At 41.4% G+C, this 24,445-nt stretch overlaps 1 protein-coding gene across 4 annotated transcripts in view; it reads right to left on the minus strand.

The window, feature by feature from the left end:
• PTPN20 (protein tyrosine phosphatase non-receptor type 20) overlaps nt 1-15,890 on the minus strand; it is a 66,525-nt gene extending 50,635 nt beyond the window's left edge. For 2 of the 4 annotated variants that reach the window (XM_044942397.1, XM_044942399.1), the window contains exons 1-2: nt 15,682-15,890; nt 2,901-3,051 (exon numbers count right to left, since the gene is read on the minus strand). In XM_044942397.1, the coding sequence (XP_044798332.1) occupies nt 2,901-2,934 (34 nt within the window). In that variant the 5' untranslated portion in view covers nt 2,935-3,051; nt 15,682-15,890. Of the gene's footprint in view, nt 1-2,900; nt 3,052-13,154; nt 13,512-15,681 lie in introns of those variants that run through there. The other 2 variants (XM_025284891.2, XM_044942398.1) reach the window with 2 other exon arrangements.
• Nucleotides 15,891-24,445: the final 8,555 nt, after the last annotated feature.

The following is a 24,445-nucleotide window of genomic DNA, read 5'->3' on the forward strand; positions in this document are numbered from 1 at the left end:
AGCCTTGACGAACTCCTTTTCCTATTTGGAACCAGTCTGTTGTTCCATGTCCAGTTCGAACTGTTGCTTCCTGACCTGCATATAGGCTTCTCAAGAGGCAGATCAGGTGGTCTGGTATTCCCATCTCTTTCAGAATTTCCCACAGTTGATTGTGATCCACACAGTCAAAGGCTTTGGCATAGTCAATAAAGCAGAAATAGATGTTTTTCTGGAACTCTCTTGCTTTTTTCATGATCCAGCAGAGGTTGGCAAATTGATCTCTGGTTCCTCTGCCTTTTCTAAATCCAGCTTGAACATCTGGAAGTTCACGGTTCACATATTGTTGAAGCCTGGATTGGAGAATTTTGAGCATTACTTTACTAGCGTGTGAGATGAGTGCAATTGTGCAGTAGTTTGAGCATTCTTTGGCATTACCTTTCTTTGGAATTGGAATGAAAACTGACCTTTTCCAGTCCTGTGGCCACTGCTTAGTTTTCCAAATTTGCTGGTATATTGAGTGCAGCACTTTCACAGCATCATCTTTCAGGATTTGAAATAGTTCAACTGGAATTCCATCACCTCCACTAGCTTTGTTCGTAGTGATGCTTTCTAAGGCCCACTTGACTTCACATTCCAGGATGTCTATTACCAGCCATAAAAAAGGACAAAATAATGCCATTTGTAGCAACATGGAAGGACCTAGAAACCATCATACTGAGTGATGTTAGACAGAGAAAGACAAATATCATATGATATTGCTTATATGTGGAATCTAAAAAAAGGGTGAAAGTGAACTTATCTACAAAACAGAAGTAGAGCATGTAGAAAACAAACTTATGGTTACCTGGAGATGAGTGGGGGGAAGACGTAAATTGGAAGATTGAGACTGACACATACAGACTACTACATATAAAATAGATAACTAATAAAGACCTCCTGCATAGCATGGGGAACCCCACTCAGTACTATGTAATGGCCCATACGGGAAAAGAATCTAAAAAAGAACGGATGTACGTATTAACTGATGCACTTTGCTGCACACCTGAAACTACACAATGTTGTAAATCAGCTATACTCCAGTAAAAAGTTTAAAAATAATAACGTAGTTTGGCTCTTGCTTCGTCTCTTATTTTGGATTTTAAATTCATCCGTATGTTTAACTTTTCAATTTTACAAAGCATCCTCTTTCCTTGAGAAAAGAGACAATTCACTAAGTGGAAAGAATAAAACTATAAATTACTATAACATTATGTAGTTCTTTTTGAATATAGAAAAATACATTCAGAATCTGAAAAGTTCTACCAATAAACTACGATAATTGTTAATTTTACTTTAATTTCTTTCAAGAAAGCACACCCAGTTGGGTCACTTGCATATTAATTTGCAAGTGTCTTAAGAAAATTAATGACAAATATTCTTTGTATACTGTTTTTTGTCCTTTGCCCAGATGCTAAAACAAAGTCGTGGAGTGCGTAGGATGTAATAGGAAAGAAGGTGAGTCAAATTATATTTTAAAAGATTCCTTTAAAATTTAAATTTCATCAGGTTCTCGAATAGAAGGTCAGAAGATAATTGATAGAATGGTTAGTGCACAGTTAGCTTAAAATGGGAAAAGTATCAAGCAGATTTTTTTAAAAATCCGGTTACACGAAAGGAAATAAATAATCCTGGACAGTAAACACAGCAATGTAAATTAAAGGAAGCTCAAGGCATCATTTCAAAACAAGTAAATTAACCACAATTCTTTTTGCTATGATAACACCAAATCTGGTGAGATTATAGTATAACCAGTATATTGCTGGTAATGTGATTTAAACTCTTCTAATAATAAAAAGTGATACAAAATTCAGATCCATTAGCTCAAGAATCCCCATCTGGAGAATTTATCCTAAAGAATAAATTGGGCTTCCCAGGTGGGGCTAGTGGTAAAGAACCTGCCTGCCAATGCAGGAGACATAAGAGATGCGGGTTCGATCCCTGGGTCAGGAAGATCCCCTTGAGGAGGGCATGGTGACCCACGCCAGTATTTCTGCCTGGAGAATCCCATGGACAAAGGAGCCTAACAGGCTACAGTCCGTGGGACTGCAAAGAGTTGGACATGACTGAAGCGACTTAGCACACATCCTAAAGAAATAATTCAACAAAAGAACAAAATCTATAAATATTATTAATAAATCAATAATAGTATTTATAGTCAAAGGGAACAAAAACTGGAAACAACATACATGTTATGGATAACTAATATCACAATGAGAAAGAAAGCGGCCTCCAGGCCTTTCAGATTGCAAACAGGACCAGAATACTTCTGGAGTCAGACCTGCAAGGCTAGAGCGGCAGCCTGGCAGGGAACGCCCATTGTAGAGCTCTGGCTTAAACCTCTAGCTGGAGGGAGCAGCACCCACACCGATTACAGGGAGGCAGCGTAGAAGAGCAACCAAGGGCTAAGCTGAACAAGGAAGGAGTGAAAAAAGGTACAGGAGAAATGTTGGAAACTGACGGCAAGCTACTAATGTGTGAGGCGTGCACGACAGTGACAACATGGGTCGGCTGGGGACAGTCAGCATCTAATCAAAACACTGCGTTAGTATTATACACAAAATCCTCTTTTTTGTGTTTCTGTGCTTTTATATACTTTCTAAAGTACATAGGTATTTCTGTAATACATATATATTACACCTACAATCAGAAATAAACATTATGTAATCAGAGTAAAATAAAACACAAGAGTCTAATCTTTGCTATTCCCAGCACGGTGGCTTGTTAAGAGATGCAGAATCTTGGGCCCCACCGCAGACCCAGTGGATCAGAATGTGCAGGTTAACACATTCGCAGGTGGTTCATACATATTCGCAGTCTGAGGAGCACTGCCCTGACTCTCCTGCTCCCGCACCCGCCACAGCGCACAGTGCCTAAGAACCTACCAGACGCTGCTGTAGCATTTTCCGGTGAAGACATGCCGTCATTCCCAAAAGAGATGGGTGAAAGGCTTCTCCAGGTACTGAGCCTTGCGTTCTGAGAGTTACATAGACAGTCTAATTAATATCCTGGGGCTGGCACACAATTGTTTTTCACCTGGTCAAACATACAACGTAAAGGAATTTTAGACAACTCGAGTTCCCACAGTTTTAACATATTATTACTCATTTATTTAGTCACTGTTATTCAGCAAATTGAAGGCCGGGAGGAGAAGGGGACAACAGAGGATGAGATGGTTGGATGGCATCACTGACTCAATCGATGGACATGAGTTTGAGTAAGCTCCAGGAGTTGGTGATGGACATGGAAGCCTGGCATGCTGCAGCCCCTGGGGTCGCAAAGAGTCGGACACGACTGAATGACTGAACTGAACTGATTCAGCGAATTAATTCTTTTATGCCAGACTTATTCTGAATTAGGTGCTGGGGACTCATTATTGAAGGATAAAAATTAAGTTCAGAGCCTGTCTTCAAGGAGTTAGTTCATTTTCAACCTATAAAACAGCCCTCACATAGGATAAACATTTTTTTCTCTTCTGATCTTTGCCATAGTAGGCCTGTAAGATGATGTTATATTGTTCCTATTGGTTAAAATTTAGAGGGTTTTGTTTTGTTTTGGTCTGGAGACTTATAGTTTACTTGCCAATGAAATAAAGTGAAACTGTTAATTGCTAAGTCATGTCTGACTCTTTGCCAGCCCGTGAACCATAACCTGCCAGGCTCCTCTGTAGAATACTAGAGTGAGCTGCCATTTCCTAAGCCAGGGGATCTTCCCGACCCAGAGATCAAACTCATCTTCTGCACTGCAGGCAGATTCTTTACCATTCCACTACAGAAATAAGGTTACTATAACTGAACCTAAAAGTTATTATTTTGAAACATATATTTTAAAACTTTATGATACAGTATGTTAAGAATGATTATTTAAAACATGGAAGTAAGGCAAAATCATAGGTGGCATGTCCTTCTAACGTTATACGAGAATGGTGTTTAAAAGGCCCTCCCAAGGATTATTTAATAATATAAAGGGATTGTACTTTGTACAACTCATTATTTACTGTTGATTAAAAGTCCTAGACTTAGTAAGAATACGTGTTAACCTATAAATCTTCATCCTGTAGGGATACAAATAATTTCCGTCTGGATAAAGAAAGATAATACCAAAGATTATAATTTATCGCCCTGTTGGACATAGACCAGGCTTTTAAAATCCGACCCAGCAGTCTCACTCTGACATTTGTTCAGAATACGTATAAAACCTAGAGCCTCGAAATGTTCTCAGGACCACCTTTGTCACCTTCCCGGCTGCTTCACTAATAAATAAACTGAATAAAATCCTTAACACGGTTTCATTTCAAATTTTAGTGAGTTACATTTTAAATTTTTTGAAAATTCTACTTTTATGAAGGGGGGGTAGATTTCTTCTTTTTAAAAGGACATCAGGACTTCCCTAGAAGTTCAGTGGTTAAGACTCTACATTTCTAAAGCAGCAGACGTGGGTTTGATTCCTGGTCAGGGAACTAAGATCTCACGTGCCGTAAGGCCAAACAATAATAAAAGGGCAGCAGTGGCCTTGTGACGGGCACTGAGGCGCTGGGCGTAAGTGGTGAGCCTCCTCTGGAAATAGCACTGAAAAGTCAAACATCTTATTGTTAAATAAAACCCACCAAGAACGATGCCCAAGCCTCTGCCTCCCAAATATATGACTGAGAATATTTTAAATGATACAATCTTCTAAAAGTTTTGAAGTATGGTTGATTTACAACATTGTGTTAGTTTCTGGTATACACCAAAGTGATTCAATGATATAAACACACACACACACACACAGTGTTTCCCATTTCAGCTTCTTACAGGATTTGAGTATAGTTTTCTGTGCTATACCATAGAAGCTTGTCGCTTATCTATTTTATAAATGCTGCACTGTGCTCAGTCGCTCAGTCATGTCAAACTCTTTGCAACCCCATGGACTGTAGCTCACCAAGCTCCTCTGTCCATGGGGATTCTCCAGGCAAGAATGCTGGAGCAGGTTGCCATGCCCTCCTCCAGGAGATCTTCCCAACACAGGGAATGAACCCAGGTCTCCCACATTACAGGCAGATTCTTTACCATCTGAGCCACCAGGGAAGCCCATTTTATATATAGTAGTTTGTATCTGTTAAACTCCTAATTTATCCCTGCCTTATGGTTACCCCTTTGGTAACCATAAATTTGTTGTCTATGTCTGTGAGTTTGTTTCTGTTTTATAAATAAGTTCATCTGTATATTTTAGATTCCACAAACAAGTGACATTATATATTTGTCTTTGTCTGACTTAACGTGATAATCTTTAGGTCCATCCATGTTGCTGAAAATGGCATTATTTCATTCTTTCTTATGTCTGAACAGCAGTCCATTGTTTATATATACCGTATCTTTTTTATCCATTCATCTGTCAGTGGACACTTAGGTGCTTCCATGTCTTGGTTATTGTAAATAATGCTGCTATGAACACTGATATGTATGTATCTTTTCAAATTAAAAGTTTTCTCCAGATATATGCCCAGGAGTGGGATAAATAAACAAGTATTTTTGTAAAAATCAATAAGAAAACAAACCAATTTTAAAATAGGGAAAAAAAGCTAAACTGACACTCCACCCAAGAATATGTTCAGATGGCAGGGGATTCCCTGGCAGTCCAGCGCTTAAGAGTCCATGCTTCCACTTCAGGGGGCACAGGTTCGACCCCCAGTCAGGAAACTAAGACCCCACATGACACTCGGTATGGCAAAAAAAAAAAAAAGGTACAAATGGCAAACAAGCATATGAAAAGATGCTCAACAGCATATGTCACTCCGTTCAGTTCAGTTCAGTCACTCAGTCGTGTCCGACTCTTTGCAACCCCATGAATCGCAGTATGCCAGGCCTCCCTGTCCATCACCACTAGAGAACTGCAAAATAAAACTACAATAAGATGTTAAGAGCTAACTATCAGAATGGTTAAAATTCAAAAACGTGACAATATTAAATGCTGGCAAGAATGTGGATTCACTGCTGAGAATACAAAATGGTACAGTCACTCTAGAAAACTAGCAGATCCTTATAAAGCTTAAAATAGTATTGCCATATGATCCAGCAATTGTTCTCCTAGTTATTTACCCAATTGATCTGCAAGTATATCCACACAAAAACATGCATTCAAATGAATATAGTTGGTTTATTCATAATCAGCAAAAACTGGAAGTAATCAAGATGTAATTCAACAGTGGAATGGATAAACTATGGTATATCCAAATGAAATATTACTCAGTGATAAAAAGAAATAAGCTATCTAGCCAGAAATAGATATGGAGGAATCTTAAGTGAATGCTGCTCTGGGAAAAAGGCCAGTCTGAAAAGGTATGATTCCAGATTGGCCGTATGATTCCAACTCTATGCTGCTAAGTCACTTCAGTCGTGTCCGACTCTGTGCAACCCCATAGATGGCAGCCCACCAGGCTCTCCCGTCCCTGGAATTCTCCAGGCAAGAACAATGGAGTGGGTTGCCATTTCCTTCTCCAATGCATGAAAGTGAAAAGTGAAAGGGAAGTCTCTCAGTCATGTCCAACTCTTCGCGACCCCATGGACTGCAGCCTACCAGGCTCCTCCGTCCATGGGATTCTCCAGGCAAGAGTATTGGAGTGGGGTGCCATTGGCCTTTATCAGATATGTGTTTTGCAAACATTTTCTCCTAGTGTACAACTTATCTTTATTTTCTTAACAATATCTTTCACAGAAATTTTTAATTTTAATAAAGTCCAGTTTGTAAGTTTTTTCTTCTATCTTTTGGTGTTGTGTCTAAAAAATTCATTGCCAAAACCAAGGTCATCTAGATTTCTCCTATGTGACTGTGTCCTTTAAAGAGCTATTTTAAAGTCCTAACCTCCAGCATCCGTGAATGTGAATTTATAGGGCATTTCCAGGTATAACCAAGTGAGGATGAGTTTCTAACCCAATGACTGATATCCTTAAAAGACAAGTGAAATTTGGACACAGATACAGAGGAAGAAATCCACGCAATAACAGGCAAAAATTGGAGTCAAATGTCTACAAACCAAGGAACTCAAAGATTACTGGCAATTATGAAAAGAGCGAGGCAAGGAAAGATTCTCTCATAGAGACTTTAAAGCCAGAAAGGCTTGCTGACAACTTAATTTCAGAATTTTGCCTCCAAATGTGAAAGAATGCATTTTTCCTTTTTTAAATCATCCAGTTTGTAGTACTCTGTTATGGAAAACCTAGGAAACTAATATATATTCTGGCACCAGAATGTTGTGCTGATGTATTAGTTATGTAAAAATGTAGAATTAGGTAATGGGTAGAAGATGGAAGAGTTCTGAGGTGCAGAAAGAACTTAGATTGCCTTAAAAACACTATTGATGCAAATACAAATGTTAGGGATTTCCCTGGTAGTCCAGTGGCTAAGACTCCACGCTCCCAATGCAGGGTACCTGGGTTCGATTCCTTGTCAGGGAACCAGGTCATACATGATGTGTGGCATGGTCAAAAAAAAAAAAAAAAAAACAATTTAATTATTTAAAATTAAAAATATAAATACAGATGTTAAAGGCAATTCTAGTAAAAGCATTGTAAAGAAAAGAGGGGAATTTTAGAAAAAGAACATATCCCAAACATACAAAAAGTTTTACAACTCAAAAAGAAAATCAACCCAATGTTTTTTCAAACGGGCAAAAAATTTCAAAAAAAAATTTTTTTTTACAAAGGAAAAATACAAATGGTACACAAACAGATGAAAAGATGCTCATCACCATTGGCCATCAGAAAAATGCAAAAGAAAACAATACTAAGATATCACCACATACCTATTTTTAGAATGGCTGAAATGAAACATATGCACACAAACCAATATAAAGTAGTTTTGGCAACAATGTGAAGCAACTGGAATGCTCATTACTGCTGCCTGGATCACTTATTACCCTGTTTATTTTTCTTAGAAGCACTTGTCATTACCTTAAAATTTGCTTACGTATGTATGGAATAAGTCAAAATTTATCTGCTTATATGTTTACTGTGTATCTCAGTCAATATAAGGACCATGAGGCTGGTGACTTGGTCAGTCTTGTTACCATTTTTGACATCTCCGCACCAAGAAAGATGGCACAAACTGGGCACTCAAAACATATTTATTAAGAGGCAGGAAAGAAAAGAAAGGACACTAAGATAAGTGAACTTGTGGGGGAAGGAGCCAGTCACAGTGCACAGAGGACAACATGCTGTTATAAAAGAAGATGAAGTTAGACCACCAGAAGGCTCCATGCAGAGGCCGTTAACTTCAGCTGCCTGTCAGAATTACCTGGAGAGCTTTGCAAAGTGCCGATCCCTACACCAGATCAAGTTGGGAACCACTGAGGAAACGGAGCCTAAACCACAGAGCTGCCTGCATCTGGGTGTAAATCTGGGACCAGTCACTTAACTTCCCTTTGCCCCAAAATTCTCACCTACAAAGTGGAAATAATACACACTTCCCGGAGTCACTGTCTAAAACTAAGACTACAGATAAAGTTCTCAGTAAGTGATAATTCTCCTCCCCAGGGAAAACTTGATGAAATCGTCACTGCCCAGTGAGAAATGCTAATGCACTCATTAACTTATTTCAGACAGTGCCTGAAGCCATGAAGTTAAAGACACTTGTTCCTTGGAAGAAAAACTATGAAAAACCTAAGCAGCAATATTAAAAAGCAGCTAACATCACTTTGCCAACAAAGGTCCGTATAGTCAAAGCTATGGTTTTTCCAGCAGTCATATATGGATGTGAAAGTTAGACCATAAAGAAGGTTGAGCGCTTAAGAATTGCTGCTTTCAAACTGTGGTGCTGAAGAAGACTCTTGAGAGTTACTTGGACTGCAAGGAGATCAAACCAGTCAATCCTAAAGGAAATCAACCCTGAATAATTTTTGGAAGGATTGATGCTGAAGCTGAAGTTCCAATACTTTGACTACCTGATGTGAAGAGTCAACTCATTAGAAAAGACCCTGTTGCTGGGAAAGACTGAGGGCAGGAGGAGAAGGGGCAACAGAGGATGTGGTGGTGCGATGGCATCACCAGCTCAATGGATGTGAGTTTTAGCAAACTTCGGGAGATGGTGAAGCACAGGGAAGCCTAGTGGGCTGCCATCCATGGGGTCGCAAAGAGTCAGACATGACGCAGCAACTGAACGACAACAATCATCAATTCGTATTTTTCTTTCTTACTTGATTATTAAATTGAACATCTGCATTGGGTAGATTTAGAAATACAAACTTTTTTTATTCTCCTGCTAAGATGATGTCTGAAGCCATGTGATTCTCAAACCTGGCTCTAAGTTAATTACCTAAGAAGACTTTTTTTTTTTTAAATATCAATACCAAATGTCCAGACTTGGCCCAAGTCAAGTGACTTAGAATCTCTGGGGTGAGTCTAGAACATCAATATTTTTAAAAAAGTTTAACTCAACAGTGATTTTAAAACACAGGACTGAAAAGCACTCATTTGCATTAATGATATCCCATGCTAACTGCACGTAAGAGTCATTCAGGGAGCTCTTAAAAAACAGATTGAGTCCAGAACACCATCATGACTTACTGATTCAGAATCTGTGGATGTAAAGCCTATCATTTTGCAAAGCTTCATTAAACTCCCCCAGTTATTCTGGTGCAGACCCACTGGGAACCATTACTTTATGCCTTGCATTCAGTCTCCTGTTGTCCACCAGAAAACATCCTTTAGGACTTTCACTGGCCTCCTGTGCCAAGCCAGTGGCTTTAAGTCAGCAGATGAAGTGACACATCACAGTAGGTCTTGATGTTACAGATCTTTTCAGAACATGTTCATGGGGTACCCCTTGACCCAATCGTTTACCATACACTGTGCCCAGCGCTAGCTATATAGTCCATTGTCCCTTCTAACCAAACCCCTGTAAGAGGCTGCTGATCTGGTAAGGACAAAGTGGAATCACACTACTCCCTAAGCTTTATTTCCCTCTAAATGGTATTGCAATGCCAGGACAAATTAAATGAATATCACTGGTCAGATGAATCTGAATGAAATCAAAGTTGTTTTCTGCACTGAGAAGAAAACTGATATGTTTGCTTCCCTCAGAGAGGTCATAAAAGTAGGGAAAACAAAGATGATCCCTGAGTTAAGAGCATTTTCAAACTCAACCTAAATCCAGCAGCAGAAACCTCAGAAAATGATTTTAGGGGTGTCAGTCAGTACACACACCACCATGGCTGCACTACCAGGCATTAATTTAGGTTTAGTAAGTATATTAATTCGTGTGATCCTCACAGGAACCCTATATGTAGGTATTATTTTTATTTCATGGATAAAAAGGAACAGAGGTTAAACATGAGTCTGAGTGAACTCCGGGAGTTGGTGATAGACAGGGAGGCCTGGTGTGCTGTGATGCATGGGGTTGCAAAGCGTTGGACATGACTGAGCGACTGAACTGAACTGAAAGGTTTATTTATGGATTAAGGACTTTTGTTAATTACATTGCAGTTTAAGTTGGCCTTTCCAGAGGAAGGTGTTGTGTCTGTTTTTGTTTCGTTGTTATAAAATTTAAAATACACATTTGTTCATAAAATATATATATATATATATATATATATATATATATATTTTGCCCAAAGTCACATAGCTAGTGGGTGGCAGTTTCTGAATCCAGTCAACCTGCTTCAGTCCATTATCTTGTCTACTCCACTACTATGGTATAGATGAGTGATGCCTAAGTTCTTAGAAAAAAAAAAGTTGAAATCTGCAGCAGAAACTGGATATCAGACCATGTGTACCTAGGGCAAGTTACTTAACGCCTCTGAGCCTACTTTTGCATCTGAAAAATAGAGATAATAATAGTACCTGCCTCGTTGAGTTGAGGTGACAATTCAACAAGACTATGCATATAATGTGCTTCTAAACAGTGCCCGGCACTTTTAAGAGCTGTCAGGGTCAGCCATTATTATTATCTGTATCATAATACAGCCCAAGCAGTCAGGGAGAAATTACAACCTATGAGGCTGAACATTTTCCCTGCTGATCTTAGATCTGTGGATTCCCATTACACCAGAGCCAATAAAACAAGTAATAATAGATAGTCACAAAATCTTAAACTGTCACTGAGGAAAACCCCCAGCCCCTCCAGTCCAAGGTTATGAGTTGGTCTGGAAATGGAAAGCTCTATTTGCTATAGTTTGGCTCTTTTTAGAAAAACATGCTCAAGTATCAAGTTGTATAAATGTAACCGCACCAGGAGCTAGACTTTCAAGTAGCTGCAGACTGTGGCGGACTTTGGTTAGAGAATATGTCACAGGAGAAGATTCCCCTCCGGTGGTAAATGTCGCTTTCCTCAGTCACATTTGTATAAACAAAAGAAAAACAAAGTAAGGATTCAAACAGGTAAGAGTCACCATATGCTTGAGACTGTACTAAACGTTTTCCATGTATTACCTCACCTAGTCTTCACTTTTCCCACCCACAGGAAGCCAACAACCCCACTGGGTTAATCTCACTTTTAAGTTCATGACTACACATCTCAAACAGGCACTCAGCGCTGCCTAGCAATCCAATTCCATTTCCCTTAGTTCACTTCCCCACTCTCCAGAAGGGCTATGTCACAGGTATCTCCTAACGCATCTTCTCCTCTCCCCTGCTGCCCTTACTCTCAGCCGGTGGCTGCCTTCATAGACAGATGGCGCCTCTGCCACCCGTCTGCATCTGTACTTTCCTCAGCTTCCCCTCTAGATACAATGGAATATATGTTCCTATTCATTTCAAACCCAACTGCTCACCAGCACTGGGGTCTCCTTTCTGAGGTATTCAAGTACTTCCCCTGAAACGTTCCCCTTTCTCATCTGCATCATTTTCCCCTTTCTATGAATTCAATCCCACTAGCACATAAACGCGGAGAAGGCGATGGCACTCCACTCCAGTACTCTTGCCTGGAAAATCCCATGGATGGAGGAGCCTGGAAGGCTGCAGTCCATGGGGTCACTAAGAGTTGGACACAACTGAACGACTTCACTTTCACTTTTCACTTTCCTACATTGGAGAAGGAAATGGCAACCCACTCCAGTGTTCTTGCCTGGAGAATCCCAGGGATGGCGGAGCCTGGTAGGCTGCAGTCCATGGAGTCACACAGAGTCGGACACGACTGAGCGACTTTCACTTTTCACTTTCATGCACTGGAGAAGGAAATGGCAACCCACTCCAGTGTTCTTGCCTGGAGAATCCCAGGGGCGGGGGAGCCTGGTGGGCTGCCGTCCATGGAGTCGCACAGAGTTGGACACGACTGAAGTGACTTAGCAGCAGCAGCAGCGGCACATAAATATATTCTAGTTTCCCCTATCTTAAAAGAAAATTCCACTTGACTTTAAGACCCCTCTATTCTACCAAAGTTTTTCTTCTTAAAATGATGAAAATCCTCTTAATTGCCAAACTATTCTTGCATATTCACCGTGGATGGCCACCATCTCCCTCCGGCTTCCCTTCCTCTTCTCTATGTACACTCCCAACCTAGGTGGTCTCACCTAGTCCTTTAATTTAAATCCCACCTATGTGATAATGATTCCAAAGACCGATTCTAGCCCTAAAATCCCCTAGGACTTTAGACTCAAATTTCCAATGGCATATTTGACATACCACCTTAAAAATCGACTAAGTGGTTTATATTACATATGTTTTACCACAAAAAAAAAAAATCTACCAGGTGATTGACAGAGTGACGGAGAGATGAAAAACAAGCATAGCTAAATATTAATAGTAGGGTCTAGGTGGTAAGCATATTCACTGTAAAATTCTTTCCAAGTATATTGTTCATATGTTGTATGTTGGGGGAAAACCTATTAGGAGTCTCAACATAATATATTCAAAACAATCTTTGATTCCATCCACCTACAGCGTTCTCCCATCTCATTAAATAGCAACGCAAAAGCCCAAAACTCAGCCTTGAGTGGCTCTCTCCCACCTGGAATATAATTCCATGAAGGCAAGGACGCTGCTCATCTAGAAAAGTCCTAGCACACAGGAGGTGTTCAAAAATATCTGTGGAATTAAATGCATTAATACTCTGTTTCTAAGTCCTACAAGCCTCACTAGTCCTTGCGTGAGAATGGAGCTCTTGGCCTCCAAACCTCCCCAGCCCGGGGAGCAGAAACTGTGTCCTAAGGCCCGATTATGGCTTCTTACCAATCATAGCAGTTCCGTGCTCGTCAGCCAGAGTTCAACGCCCTTCTTTACCACAGAACCAACGTGACTCCTGTCCCAAACCTGCGACACACAGGACCCATGACACATGTCACAGCACAGCTGGGCATCACACGGCCCAGGCTATCTTCCCCCAAGGATTCAGCGGACTCTGACCTCACTTTGCCCAGGGCCTGCCTGCCCGAATCCCGCCCAAAAGACCTCCCTGCGGTGACTGGGGCCACAGTCCACTCTTCAGTGGGCACCAGTGGCATCTTCCTCTCAAGACCATTGGCTGGACCCAAGTCCGCCCTCTCACGCTCCTGTGCAGCAGCCCCTCTGCCCTCCCCATGTCCCACCTGGCCCCCACCACCTGTCCTCACCTGGATCTACCCCGCCCAGCCTGGCCCCAACCGCCCCGCCCGCCCTCAGCCCCCTCCCTTGCCAGTTGGGTTCACGCGGGAGCTCTCAGGAGGGGAGAGAGCGGTGCCATCCAATCCTGGAGGCTCCCGTGGGCCTGCGCAGGGAGCCTCGCCCTGCTCCAGAGCCTCTGCTAGCGGTGCTTCCCTCTGCTGGCCTTCCGAAGCACTGCCGCGATCACCAAGGACCCGGTGGCAGATTTCCTGTGGTCCCCGGTCCACTGCCCTGTGTATGCTCCTTCCCAATGCCAGCAACTCTCTGAGCTATGCCCACATCCACTGAACCACTGACGACTGTGTTCTCTGGGGGTGACCGCCTGGTTTACATCTGCCCCTAAGCTTCCTACTGAGTTGGAGAGGAGCCAGGATAGGGTGCTGGTTTGCAGTGTCAGGATAAGGCAGGTGGGGTTTAGGCACTTCCGACAGGATAGACTATTGCAAAAGGAGTCACTAGCCTGTGCCAGAATGCGAGGTCATTTAGCTGCTAAGTCGAATGAGACAGTTTCAGCTAGGGTGGTCAGTGTAGGGGGAATTCAACATACAAGCCAGAATCGTTTTATCCTAACAACAGCACCTCTCTTCATTTGGTCCTGACCAGAGCCACTCTGGTGAACCTAGTTCCCTTAAGGCATGATGAGACCTGCCTCACTTAACCCACAGCCTGGTCCAGGGGAGCCATATCATTGAACTGAGCTGGGACTGAGTAAAACAGGTCACCCTCTGTCCAGGCATAGGGGTCAATTTCCTGCTTGGTGAGTCACAACAGCTACCTACTGCCCACCAGAGGCCTGGCCATCCCTCAGCAGCCAAGGCTTCCTCCAATCTCAGGATAGGATTCCTCCTTAAAAGATGGGCTCCCGTTTGATGCTTCTGTTGTTTCTGATAGTGTCTAATGCCAAAGGCTGCGCATCATCACTATTTCACTATTCCACAAATCTGAGCAGCACAGATGAATCAGAATGTTCTGTTGATGAGTTCCTACGTATTATGTGGCTGTCATGGGGAAACAGAGACAGGTGTCACCCATGGCGTAGGGAAAGCACTGAATAGAGACTGAATGAACACTTGGTGGAAGTGGTCCCTGAGGTCTCATCCTGTCCCTCAGCTTTCTCTTAAACCATATCCTATTCCCAGTGGTTACATACCCAAGAGGCTGCTTCTGTTTTCACCAGTGAAAATTTTGAAGAATTATAAAGTTAGTTTTTCATCAAAATTTCTGCCATTCTTTGGCAGTCTTGCTATCACCATAGTACAAGGTACAAGTGCAGGCCAAGATTTAAGTCCCTCCTTTGCTACTGAGAAGTCCCCTTTCTAGCCTGACTGAGGAGTAGCTTGGTTGTCCCCTCCCTGCTGCCCCCAGATACCACCTTTCCATATCCCGCTCGGTTCCAGGTCCACTGTGGATCCCTCGGAAGCTCAACGAGTGTAGCAGCAGTGACCAGCACAGAGGTGATGCAGATTCTGGAACCTCAGTCTGCATTCCTGACCCTGGTCTGAGCACCCGGCCTCCCTCAGGATGGACTCCGAGGGCCAGGCATACTTCTGCTCTCCATTGAGCTGAGACCCATCTGCTCCTTTCAAGTGCAAGAATTTACTGCCCAAATGGCCACTCAGTCTCCAGACACAGCCAGAGAGGACCCTTGAGGGCCTCCCAGGTCCCAGTAAACAGCTTGCACCCAGAACCTCAGGACCCAAAGTCATGTCTTCACAGCCCCCAAGGCCCATGTTCAAGTTCAGGGTTTTCTAAACCTTTCTTGGGGACAGGGAAGAGCAGATAATTAAGAACAAGCAACGCTGACCAAAAAAAAAAAAAATCATTTCCGCCACACTACCCTTCCACAGGCTCCATCGTGGTACAGACCTCTGCTTTACAGCCTGGTTTATTTTTGGATGGTGCTCTTCACACCCAGCACCAAGTGTGAGTCAATGGGGACTGTGAGCTTGGAAGAAGCTGTGGGCCTTTTCTGTGTGCTTCTTTCTCTCTGTTCAGTTTTGAGATACTTCACATAAAAGACTCTATAAAAATAAATTGTGGAAAGTACAAGGCCAATAAAAATCCCAGGGGAAGCTGAACACTAGTTTATTTAAAAAGCCGAAGAACATGCACTTACCTTGTTCTGGATTCCCAGCTGCCTAGTTCCTGGGCCTGGCACATGGTCAATGCCCCATAAATATTAATTGATCGATCCATTAAGTTGGTTGCTCACCCATTTGCAGAGCAACAGTCTACCGCTCTGCTTGCACACAGACACAAGCCTAAGGAGAGAGTCCTTAGGCTATGATGGGAGAGTTGCTAAGTTGGCAGGGGAACCTGCCACAATGCCCTGCCTTCTACTTCCAGCTCTGCTTATTAAGAGTCAAATAACGATGTGGCAGGAAGTGAATTGCAAACATTGCCAAATTCTAACAGAGGAGCTGGACACATGCCTTTCAGGCCTCATGTATTTGGTCCTCTTGGTCTGTGCCAAGCCCTGTGCTTTGCAGCAAAAATCCAGATGCTGCCATCTTACTGCATCTTATTAGCTGGACAGAATAGGGTGCATGCAGAAGGCAACTTCTTTGTTCCTTTCTAATGTCTTTCGAACCCAGTGCTCAGATGCATTTTTTCCCCCTGGGGTCTTGCATATAAAACCTTGGGCAGGTCTAACTTTGAGCACCCAGAATAGTCCTTTTCAGTGTAAGACTCCTTCTGACTTCTTATCTAACTCCTGGGCTCTCTCTATCTTGAGGCCAGGACTGCTTTGGGCTAGAAATTGGCATGGGAAATGGGCACTTCAGTTTCTCCTTTCTTACCCAAATTCACACCCACATTCTACCCTCCAGACCCAGAATCTGACACCTCTGCATCTGGAATCCAACACAGGGCCTTCTGCTGACTGTCCTGAGAAAATCCTAGGCTTTCCCTAAGAATTTCCCCAAGAATTCCTTTTTGAGATACCTCCAAGGGCAGCTCCGGGGCTTGGGTGATGTTGCCATTCGCCAGTTGTTTATTATGCCCTCCCTCTTTTCAAATGAAGAAAGGGCCACCTTCAGGTCATTCTGAAACTTCCTATAGAACATGCCCTGCCAATACATGAGCAGTCATGGCATGGTTGGAGCAGAGTAAAGAAGACCACTTTTCAAAATTAAACTTTTTTATTTTGAGATTATTGTAGATTCACATGCAGTTATATGAAACAATACAGATGATCTCCTTACTCTTCACTCAGCTTGCCCCAATGGTAGCATCTCACAAAACTAGCAGGACATCACAACCAGGATATTGACATTGATGGATCCATCCTCTTGTTCAGATTTCTTTTGTTTTACTTGTACTCATTTTTATGTGTGTATTTTAAGTTCTATAAAACTTAAAATTTACATACATAATACTGTACATCAGCTGTTTCAATTTTTTGAAAAAGCTCTACATAATTTTATCATAGGAGTAGGTTTGTGTATCCACCACCACAGTCAAGATACGAAACACTCTATCACCGTCAGAATGGTGCCCCTTTATAACCACACCCACTTCCCTCCTACCTGCCCCTCCTCCCCGCTTCCTCCTAAATCTAGAGTAACCACAAATCTATTCCCCATTTCTATAACTTTGTCATTTTAAGAATACTATATAAATAGAATCATGCTGTGAAAACTTTTGCGATTGACTTTTTTTTTTTCAGCATAATTCTCTGGAGATGCATCCAAGCATGAATCAATAGTTTACTCCTCTTGGTGTGAATGTACAAAAGTTTGTTTAACCATTCACCTGCTTGAAGGGCATCCAGATTATTTGCAGTTTTTGGCTATTACAAATAAAGTTGCTACAAACATTCATGTACAAGTTTTTGTGTGAATATGTTTCCATTTCTCTGAGATAAATGCCTAATATGTAGTTGCCTAGTCCTATGGTAATTGCATATTTATGTTTTTATAAGGAATTGCCAGTCTTCTAGAGTGACTGTACAATTTTATATTTCCACCAGCAATAACCAGTTTATCCATATCTTCACCAGCATTTGATATTGTAATTATTTTTTATTCAACCATTCTGATAGGTATATAAAGATATCTGTGGTTGACTTTGCATTTCTCTAATCACTAATGAGATTTAACATCTTTTCATATGCTTCCTTGTCATTTATATATAATCCTCAGTGAACTATCTGTTCATTTGCTATTTTCTAATTGGATTTTTTATATTCTACTGTTAACTTTTGAGAGTTACATTCTAGATACTAGTCTTTTGTTGGATACATAGCTTGCAAATAATTTCTCCCAGTTTACAGTTTGTCTTTTCATCCTCGTAATAGAAACTTTCACAGAGAAAAGGATAGATTTTTCATTTTTCCTTTTATGGACTGTGATTTTGATGTCAAGTGTAAGAACTCATTGCCTAGCCCTAGAACCCAATCCAGGGTTTCCCAGGTGGCACAGTGGTAAAGAATCTGCCTGCCAATTCAGGAGACACAAGGGATCCAGGTTTGATGCCTGGGTCAGGAAGATCCCCTGGAGGAGAAAATGGCAACCCATTCCAGTACTCTTGCCTGGAGAATCCTATGGATGGAGGAACCTGGAGGGCTGCAGGCCATGAACTCGCAAAGAGTTGGACACGACTGAGTATGCATGCAATGCAACAACACGAGAACCCAATCCTTTCCTTTTATTCATCTAAAATTCTCATGGCTTTACATTTATATTTGAATCTGTGATCCATTTTGAGTTTGTTTTGTTTTTGTTTTGTAAAATCAATAGGGTTAATGGGGGATTTCTGTTGTTTTGTTGTGTTGAGGTTTTTTTTTTTTGGTCTATGTATGTTCATTTATTGAAAAGCCATTTTTTTCCCATTAAATTTCTTCTGTACCTTTGTCAAACATTAATTGGGAATACTTGTTCAGGGTTATTTCTGCATTCTTTATTCTGTTCCATTGAACTATATGTTTATCACTCTGATAGATTATACTGACAAAGTATAGATTATACTTCGATTATTGTGGCTACATAGTAAGCCTTATTATTTAGTACAGTGATTCCTACTTCAGTCTACTTTTTCAAGATTATTTTAGCTGTTCTAGGGTTTGCACTTTTTCAGAACATTTTTAAAAATAAAAATATAAAATAAAATTTATAAAATGGATTTCAGAATTAGCCTATCTATGTCTACAAAATGCTTTCCTGGGAATCTGATAGGAATCACAGTAGACCTGTAAATTAATTTGGAGAGAATTGACATCTTTACCATGTTGAGTTGGGAAGGCCATTTTTGCTCTGCAGTTTAGTGATTGAACGTGTGTATGTTTGAGCAACCTAATACAAATAGTGTGCTGGCAGATAATAGAAGCTTAATAAATATTTTTGGCAGAAAGGAAGGATGGGAGAGCCTGGCAAAATCTTGAAAAGCTTGCATCAGTGGTTCCCAAATTTGGCCACACATACAATCCTCTGCTGACAGTAAAAGTACAGATTTCTGGGTTTCACCTCAGCTTACCCTGCTGGTTCCGATTCTCCAGGGTTGAGGCCAGTGGACCTCTATTTTTAACACTATCTATAATTGATTCTCAGGTACAGTCAGGTTTGAGAACATACGATACAGAAACTAGACATGGAAGCAGTTTGCAGGCAATGAGCTGAGTCCCTTAGGACCACACTGTTCTTTTTGATATTTGCCCTAAAACAAAAGAAGTGGCAGCTGAAATCAAGTTCATTTAAGGCAAATGAACAAGACCTTCAAGAAATATGGCTCAAAATGAGTAAACAGCCCTGGAGGGAGGGGGAATGTCCTTTCCTATAAGGAGAAAGATTAAATTCATTTTGAAACTGTAGCCACCCATTTCTTTTTCAAAGACAAAATAAGAAACCAGAGTTCAGAAGACTGCAAGCAGTTGCAAAGTTGTAAATACTGTTATTTATTCACTGCATTTCCTACTTGATTAATCCCCTAACCTTGAGGCCCATGAAACTGTGCATTAGGGCCCCCAGGGAGCTGACTCCAGCCCCCAGAGCATTGGAAACAAGACTGTTCAGATGCCTGCAAACTTCTTTCCAAATAACCTATCAGACTTTTCTATTATAGAAGAAAGTGAAAGTGAAGTCACTCAGTTGTTTCAGACTCTTTGTGACCCATGGACTGTAGTCGGCCAGGCTCCTCCATCCATGGGATTCTCCAGGCAAGAATACTGGAGTGGGTTGCCATTTCCTTCTCCAGGGGATCTTTCTGATTGAACCTGGGCCTCCTCCTGCATTACAGGCAGATTCTTTACCTTCTGAGCCACAAGGAAATCCCTTCTCTTATAAAGAAAACAGGAAATTAGAAATAAAAGTACATAGAGAAGAGCTCATAAATTAAATTTTTAAGCACAGGCTTCTTTAAACCTTTGTCATTGTTTTTGTTTGTTCTTTCTCTCTGCTGCTTTCAATTTTTTTTTCAGTGTAAAATTCATTACTTAAGTAATAAATATATACAAGTAAAGGAATTTTTAATAAAATATTCCCCTAATTCCATCACCCAAACACTGGGCGATTTCTACTAATATTCCATTGGTTCCCCTTCCCTGCTCTTCACTGTATTCCTCTGTGTGCGTACATGCTTTTCTGTTGCTTTTTATTCAGTTCAGTTTAGTTGTTCAGTCGTGTCCGACTCTTTGTGACCCCATGAACCCCAGCACGCCAGGCCTCCCTGTCCATCACCAGCTCCCGGAGTTCACTCAGACTCACGTCCATTGAGTCGGTGATGCCATCCAGCCATCTCATCCTCTGTCGTCCCCTTCTCCTCCTGCCCACAATCCCTCCCAGCATCAGGGTCTTTTCCAATGAGTCAACTCTTCGCATGAGGTGGCCAAAGTACTGGAGTTTCAGCCTCAGCATCAGTCCTTCCAATGAACACCCAGGACTGGTCTCCTTTAGGATGGACTGGTGGGATATCCTTGCAGTCTAAGGGACTTGCAAGAGTCTTCTCCAATACCACAGTTCAAAAGCATCAATTCTTCAGCACTCAGCTTTCTTCACAGTCCAACTCTCACATCCATACATGACCACAGGAAAAACCATAGCCTTGACTAGATGGACCTTTGTTGGCAAAGTAATGTCTCTGCTTTTGAATATGCTATCTAGGTTGGTCATAACTTTTCTTCCAAGCAGTAAGCATCTTTTAATTTCATGACTGCAGTCACCTTCTGCAGTGATTTTGGAGCCCAGAAAAATAAAGTCTGACACTGTTTCCACTGTTTCCCCATCTATTTCCCATGAAGTCATGGGACCGGATGCCATGATCTTAGTTTTCTGAATGTTGAGCTTTAAGCCAACTTTTTCACTCTCCTCTTTCCCTTTCATCAAGAGGCTTTTTAGTTCCTCTTCACTTTCTGCCATAAGGGTGGTGTCATCTGCTTTCAACTAGCATACAATTTGGAGTTCTTATGTCAAACATTTTCCTAAGTTGTGACTTTTCAGTATTTACTTTAATTGTTTGTTGGCTATATAATATTCAATAGTGCTAATATACCAGAACTGCTCTCTTTCACCATGTTGTCTTTAGTATTACCATATTTTATCCTATTACCATTTCTATTCTATTCTTTTTTTACCAAAAACAATTGTTTTTATATTATTACTGATATATTCTAAGGCATTCCAGCCATTTTTAGTTTGTTGTTTTAATCAAGAATAATGAGATGAACATCTTAAACAGATATTTTCTTATTCTGAACTATTTCTTTGGGATAAATTCTCAGGAATATCATTGTTAGGTCATTGGGCATAAGTATCTTTATGGCTTTTGATATTTCTTAGAATACCAAAATCACCAAAATTTTGCCAAAATTGGATAGTATTTTTTAAATTTTGCAAATGCAGTGGATGCAAATGTATATATTGGCATCCATTATTTTTTATTAGAATGTGTCTGCCATTTGTATTTTTATCATATACATTGTCTATTTAAATACTTTATTACCTATTATAAATTATAATGACCTTTCTAAATATTATAGATATTAATCTGTATTCACAATTATGTAAATGTTTCCCTATCCACTGCTCCTATTTTTACATTAATTTTGTCATTGTTAATAAACAGAAGTTTTAACTTTTCCAATATTGTCAACTTTGCAATTCTTGTTTGTTATACGCCTTGTCTATTGTGGGCTACCAGAGAAAGTTACTATGCCTCTGTAGATCTGATAAAACCAGAGTCTATTTTCTACCAGTTTTCCTATGCTTTTTTTTAACCCAAACTGTATGTAGTTTTAGTGGATGAAGTGAACTTGGAATCTAAGTTATCTCTTCCAGCTGTTTCAGTTCTGCCTGTGGAGCTGGCCTCTTCCCCCGCCCTGAGGCACTGACTGCGGGAAGCCCCCTGTCACAGAGCACTCGGTGTTCCTTGGCTCACACTGTGGTCCACCAAGCCTGTTTCTTCTGTACACTTGATAGCTCCAAGTTTTAGGACTTTAGTTTTTGCTATGGTGGTGAGTATCTGGTAATAGTGGATCTGCCATTTCACTCTTCCTTTTTTCTTAGAGGGTCCCATCTTGTTTTTCTTTCCTATAATTTTTAGAATCAGAGCCCCAAAAGGAAAATGTTCTTAAAAGAATGTATAACTATTTGGAATTGCATGGGAAAAACACAGACAGATAACAAAACATATTACTCCCATGGCCTTTCAGCCAAGTCTGTCATCAGATTCCTTCAAGGAATCTGGGGGCACTTTGAATACCATGGAAATTCCTTCAACCAATGGAGAACCCAAAAGTACCAGCTGCAACAAAGCATGTGTCCCAGAAAGTGTGACCAGTGCACACTTGTGGTACTGTGAGAATGTACCCTTTACTGGTTTATCTTGATGTGAGAGGTTGATTCTCAAATTCTTTCACCAGAGGAAGTCCCACTTTGAGCTCTCAGGGGCACGTGCATGCGCCTGCCTTCACACACACACACACACATGCAGAGCTTTATTCAACATAAACCCCAGAACTAAAGAGGGCCACAATCACTATTCAAAAAATGAGTTTCAGAAGTGACAGGCATGCTTTTTTTTTTGAAGTTACTTTTTAAGTGGGCCAGACCTTCCATCCCAGGTCACCTTCTTAGCTGGCCTCCTTCCTGATTGTAGAGTATGTGGGTACATTCTTTAGACCAACATCTGAGGCTCTTCCATGTGATCAGGGTCAGAAGGATGTCCAGGCAGAAACCCTTGGGTTCTGCCTCTGGAGATTGTCCTACTTTTTCTGTTCACCTAAAACAATAGCAGCTTTTATTGGATTGCTTTGCCATTTGGCCAGCAGCCTTCCCTAAACAGAACAGTTCAATTGTCTTTTTAATCTTACTGGACAGCAGTGGTTTTTTTAGCCTCGGAAGAGAGAAGCAGGAGGACGCATGACATGTGATGGAAAGACGTGTGTGTTATACAAGTCCACGTGGACAGGCACATTCTAGGGGAAATGTAAAAATGCACCAAAAGGGTAATCAGACAGCAGAGGTGTGAATCTGCCCCTCATGGCTGCATGATCTCAGACAAATTAAATAAACCTTCTAAGCTCCGTTTAAAAAAGAGGAATAAGAATACCACTCAAAGTTGAAGATTCAATGAAGTCATTTATAGAAAGTACCTATATACTATTACTGTCTTAATATCTAAAAGAACCAAATAAAATAATTTGTTACACAATTTGAAAGGATTCATGACTCCATCCATAAGCAAAGTCCCATTATACTCTCCAAAACGTCTCCATACTTCCAAGATGAAAGAGAAAAATGTATACAACAGAGACCCTTAACCTTTGGGAGGTTTATTCTCCTGGAGAACTTGGAGAATGTTAAAAGTTACTTTTTCCAAAGATGCAGCAAGTCAACATTCTAACTGTAGAGCTCCCCACCTGCCTCGAAGCACACCTGTGGGCAGCTCCATGGAGCCCAGGCTGGGAACTCACGCCTTGAGCCTCACCGCCCACAGGGCCACCTTCTGTCAGCAGGGAGAATAAGTGACCACGACAGGACTCGGCTTAACTACATCCCAAGCCATCGTCCATCTGAGGGCTATTCAGTCACCCTGAATCTTGACATCTCTGCCATAAGCCAGCGCTTCTCCTCACCCCACCTCACACCCCATGCTCGGGCACAAGCTCTTTGTCTACAAGGGAAAAAAGACAGTGTATTGAATGCATTAATAAGGCTGCATCATCTCACTGCTGTAATTTCCTCCTTTATGATTAAAAGCAGCTAGCACTTTTTGAGTTCATACTACCTGTCACACAGTGTGCTAAACACGTGACTCAAACTGTCATCTAACACTCCCAGGAACAGCATGTGGTGGATTTCATTATCTCCACGTGGCAGTCAGCTAGCTGCATCTTAGATGGTTTAAAAGAATCCACCTGCAATGCAGGAGACCCGGGCTCGATCCCTGGGTTGGGAAGATCCCCTGGAGAAGGGAAAGACTACCCACTCCAGTATTCTGGCCTAGAGAATTCCATGGACTCTACAGTCCATGGGGTTGCAAAGAGCTGGACGTGACTGAGCGACTTTCACTTCACTTCATTTCACTAGATGGTTTAAAGTCACTTGCTGCAGGGCATCTAGTCAGTGAGTGGCGGAGCCTAGCTTGGAGCTGTGTTCTCACGACTCTGATCTCTGCCTCCTCCCTTCAGGGCACTGCAGATCTCCTAGGACATTCCATAAGTACTGACACTTTCGGTCCCTAACTGTTTCCCCATGGATCACCAAAGCATTGCTCACCCTATTTGCTTTTAGCTCCCCAGCCCTAAAGAGCCCCCTCTAGGAAGATTGCCCTCCACGTATAAGCTGCTCTCTGCTTGCTTTACACTTTTGTGAACCCATAATGCATCACTCCTAAAGTTGTCAGAGTGTCCAACTTTCCCATAAATGGCATGCAGGGTCTTCAGAGCC

This window comes from Bubalus bubalis, chromosome 4, assembly GCF_019923935.1.
Source record: "Bubalus bubalis isolate 160015118507 breed Murrah chromosome 4, NDDB_SH_1, whole genome shotgun sequence".
NCBI classification, from domain to species: domain Eukaryota; kingdom Metazoa; phylum Chordata; class Mammalia; order Artiodactyla; family Bovidae; genus Bubalus; species Bubalus bubalis.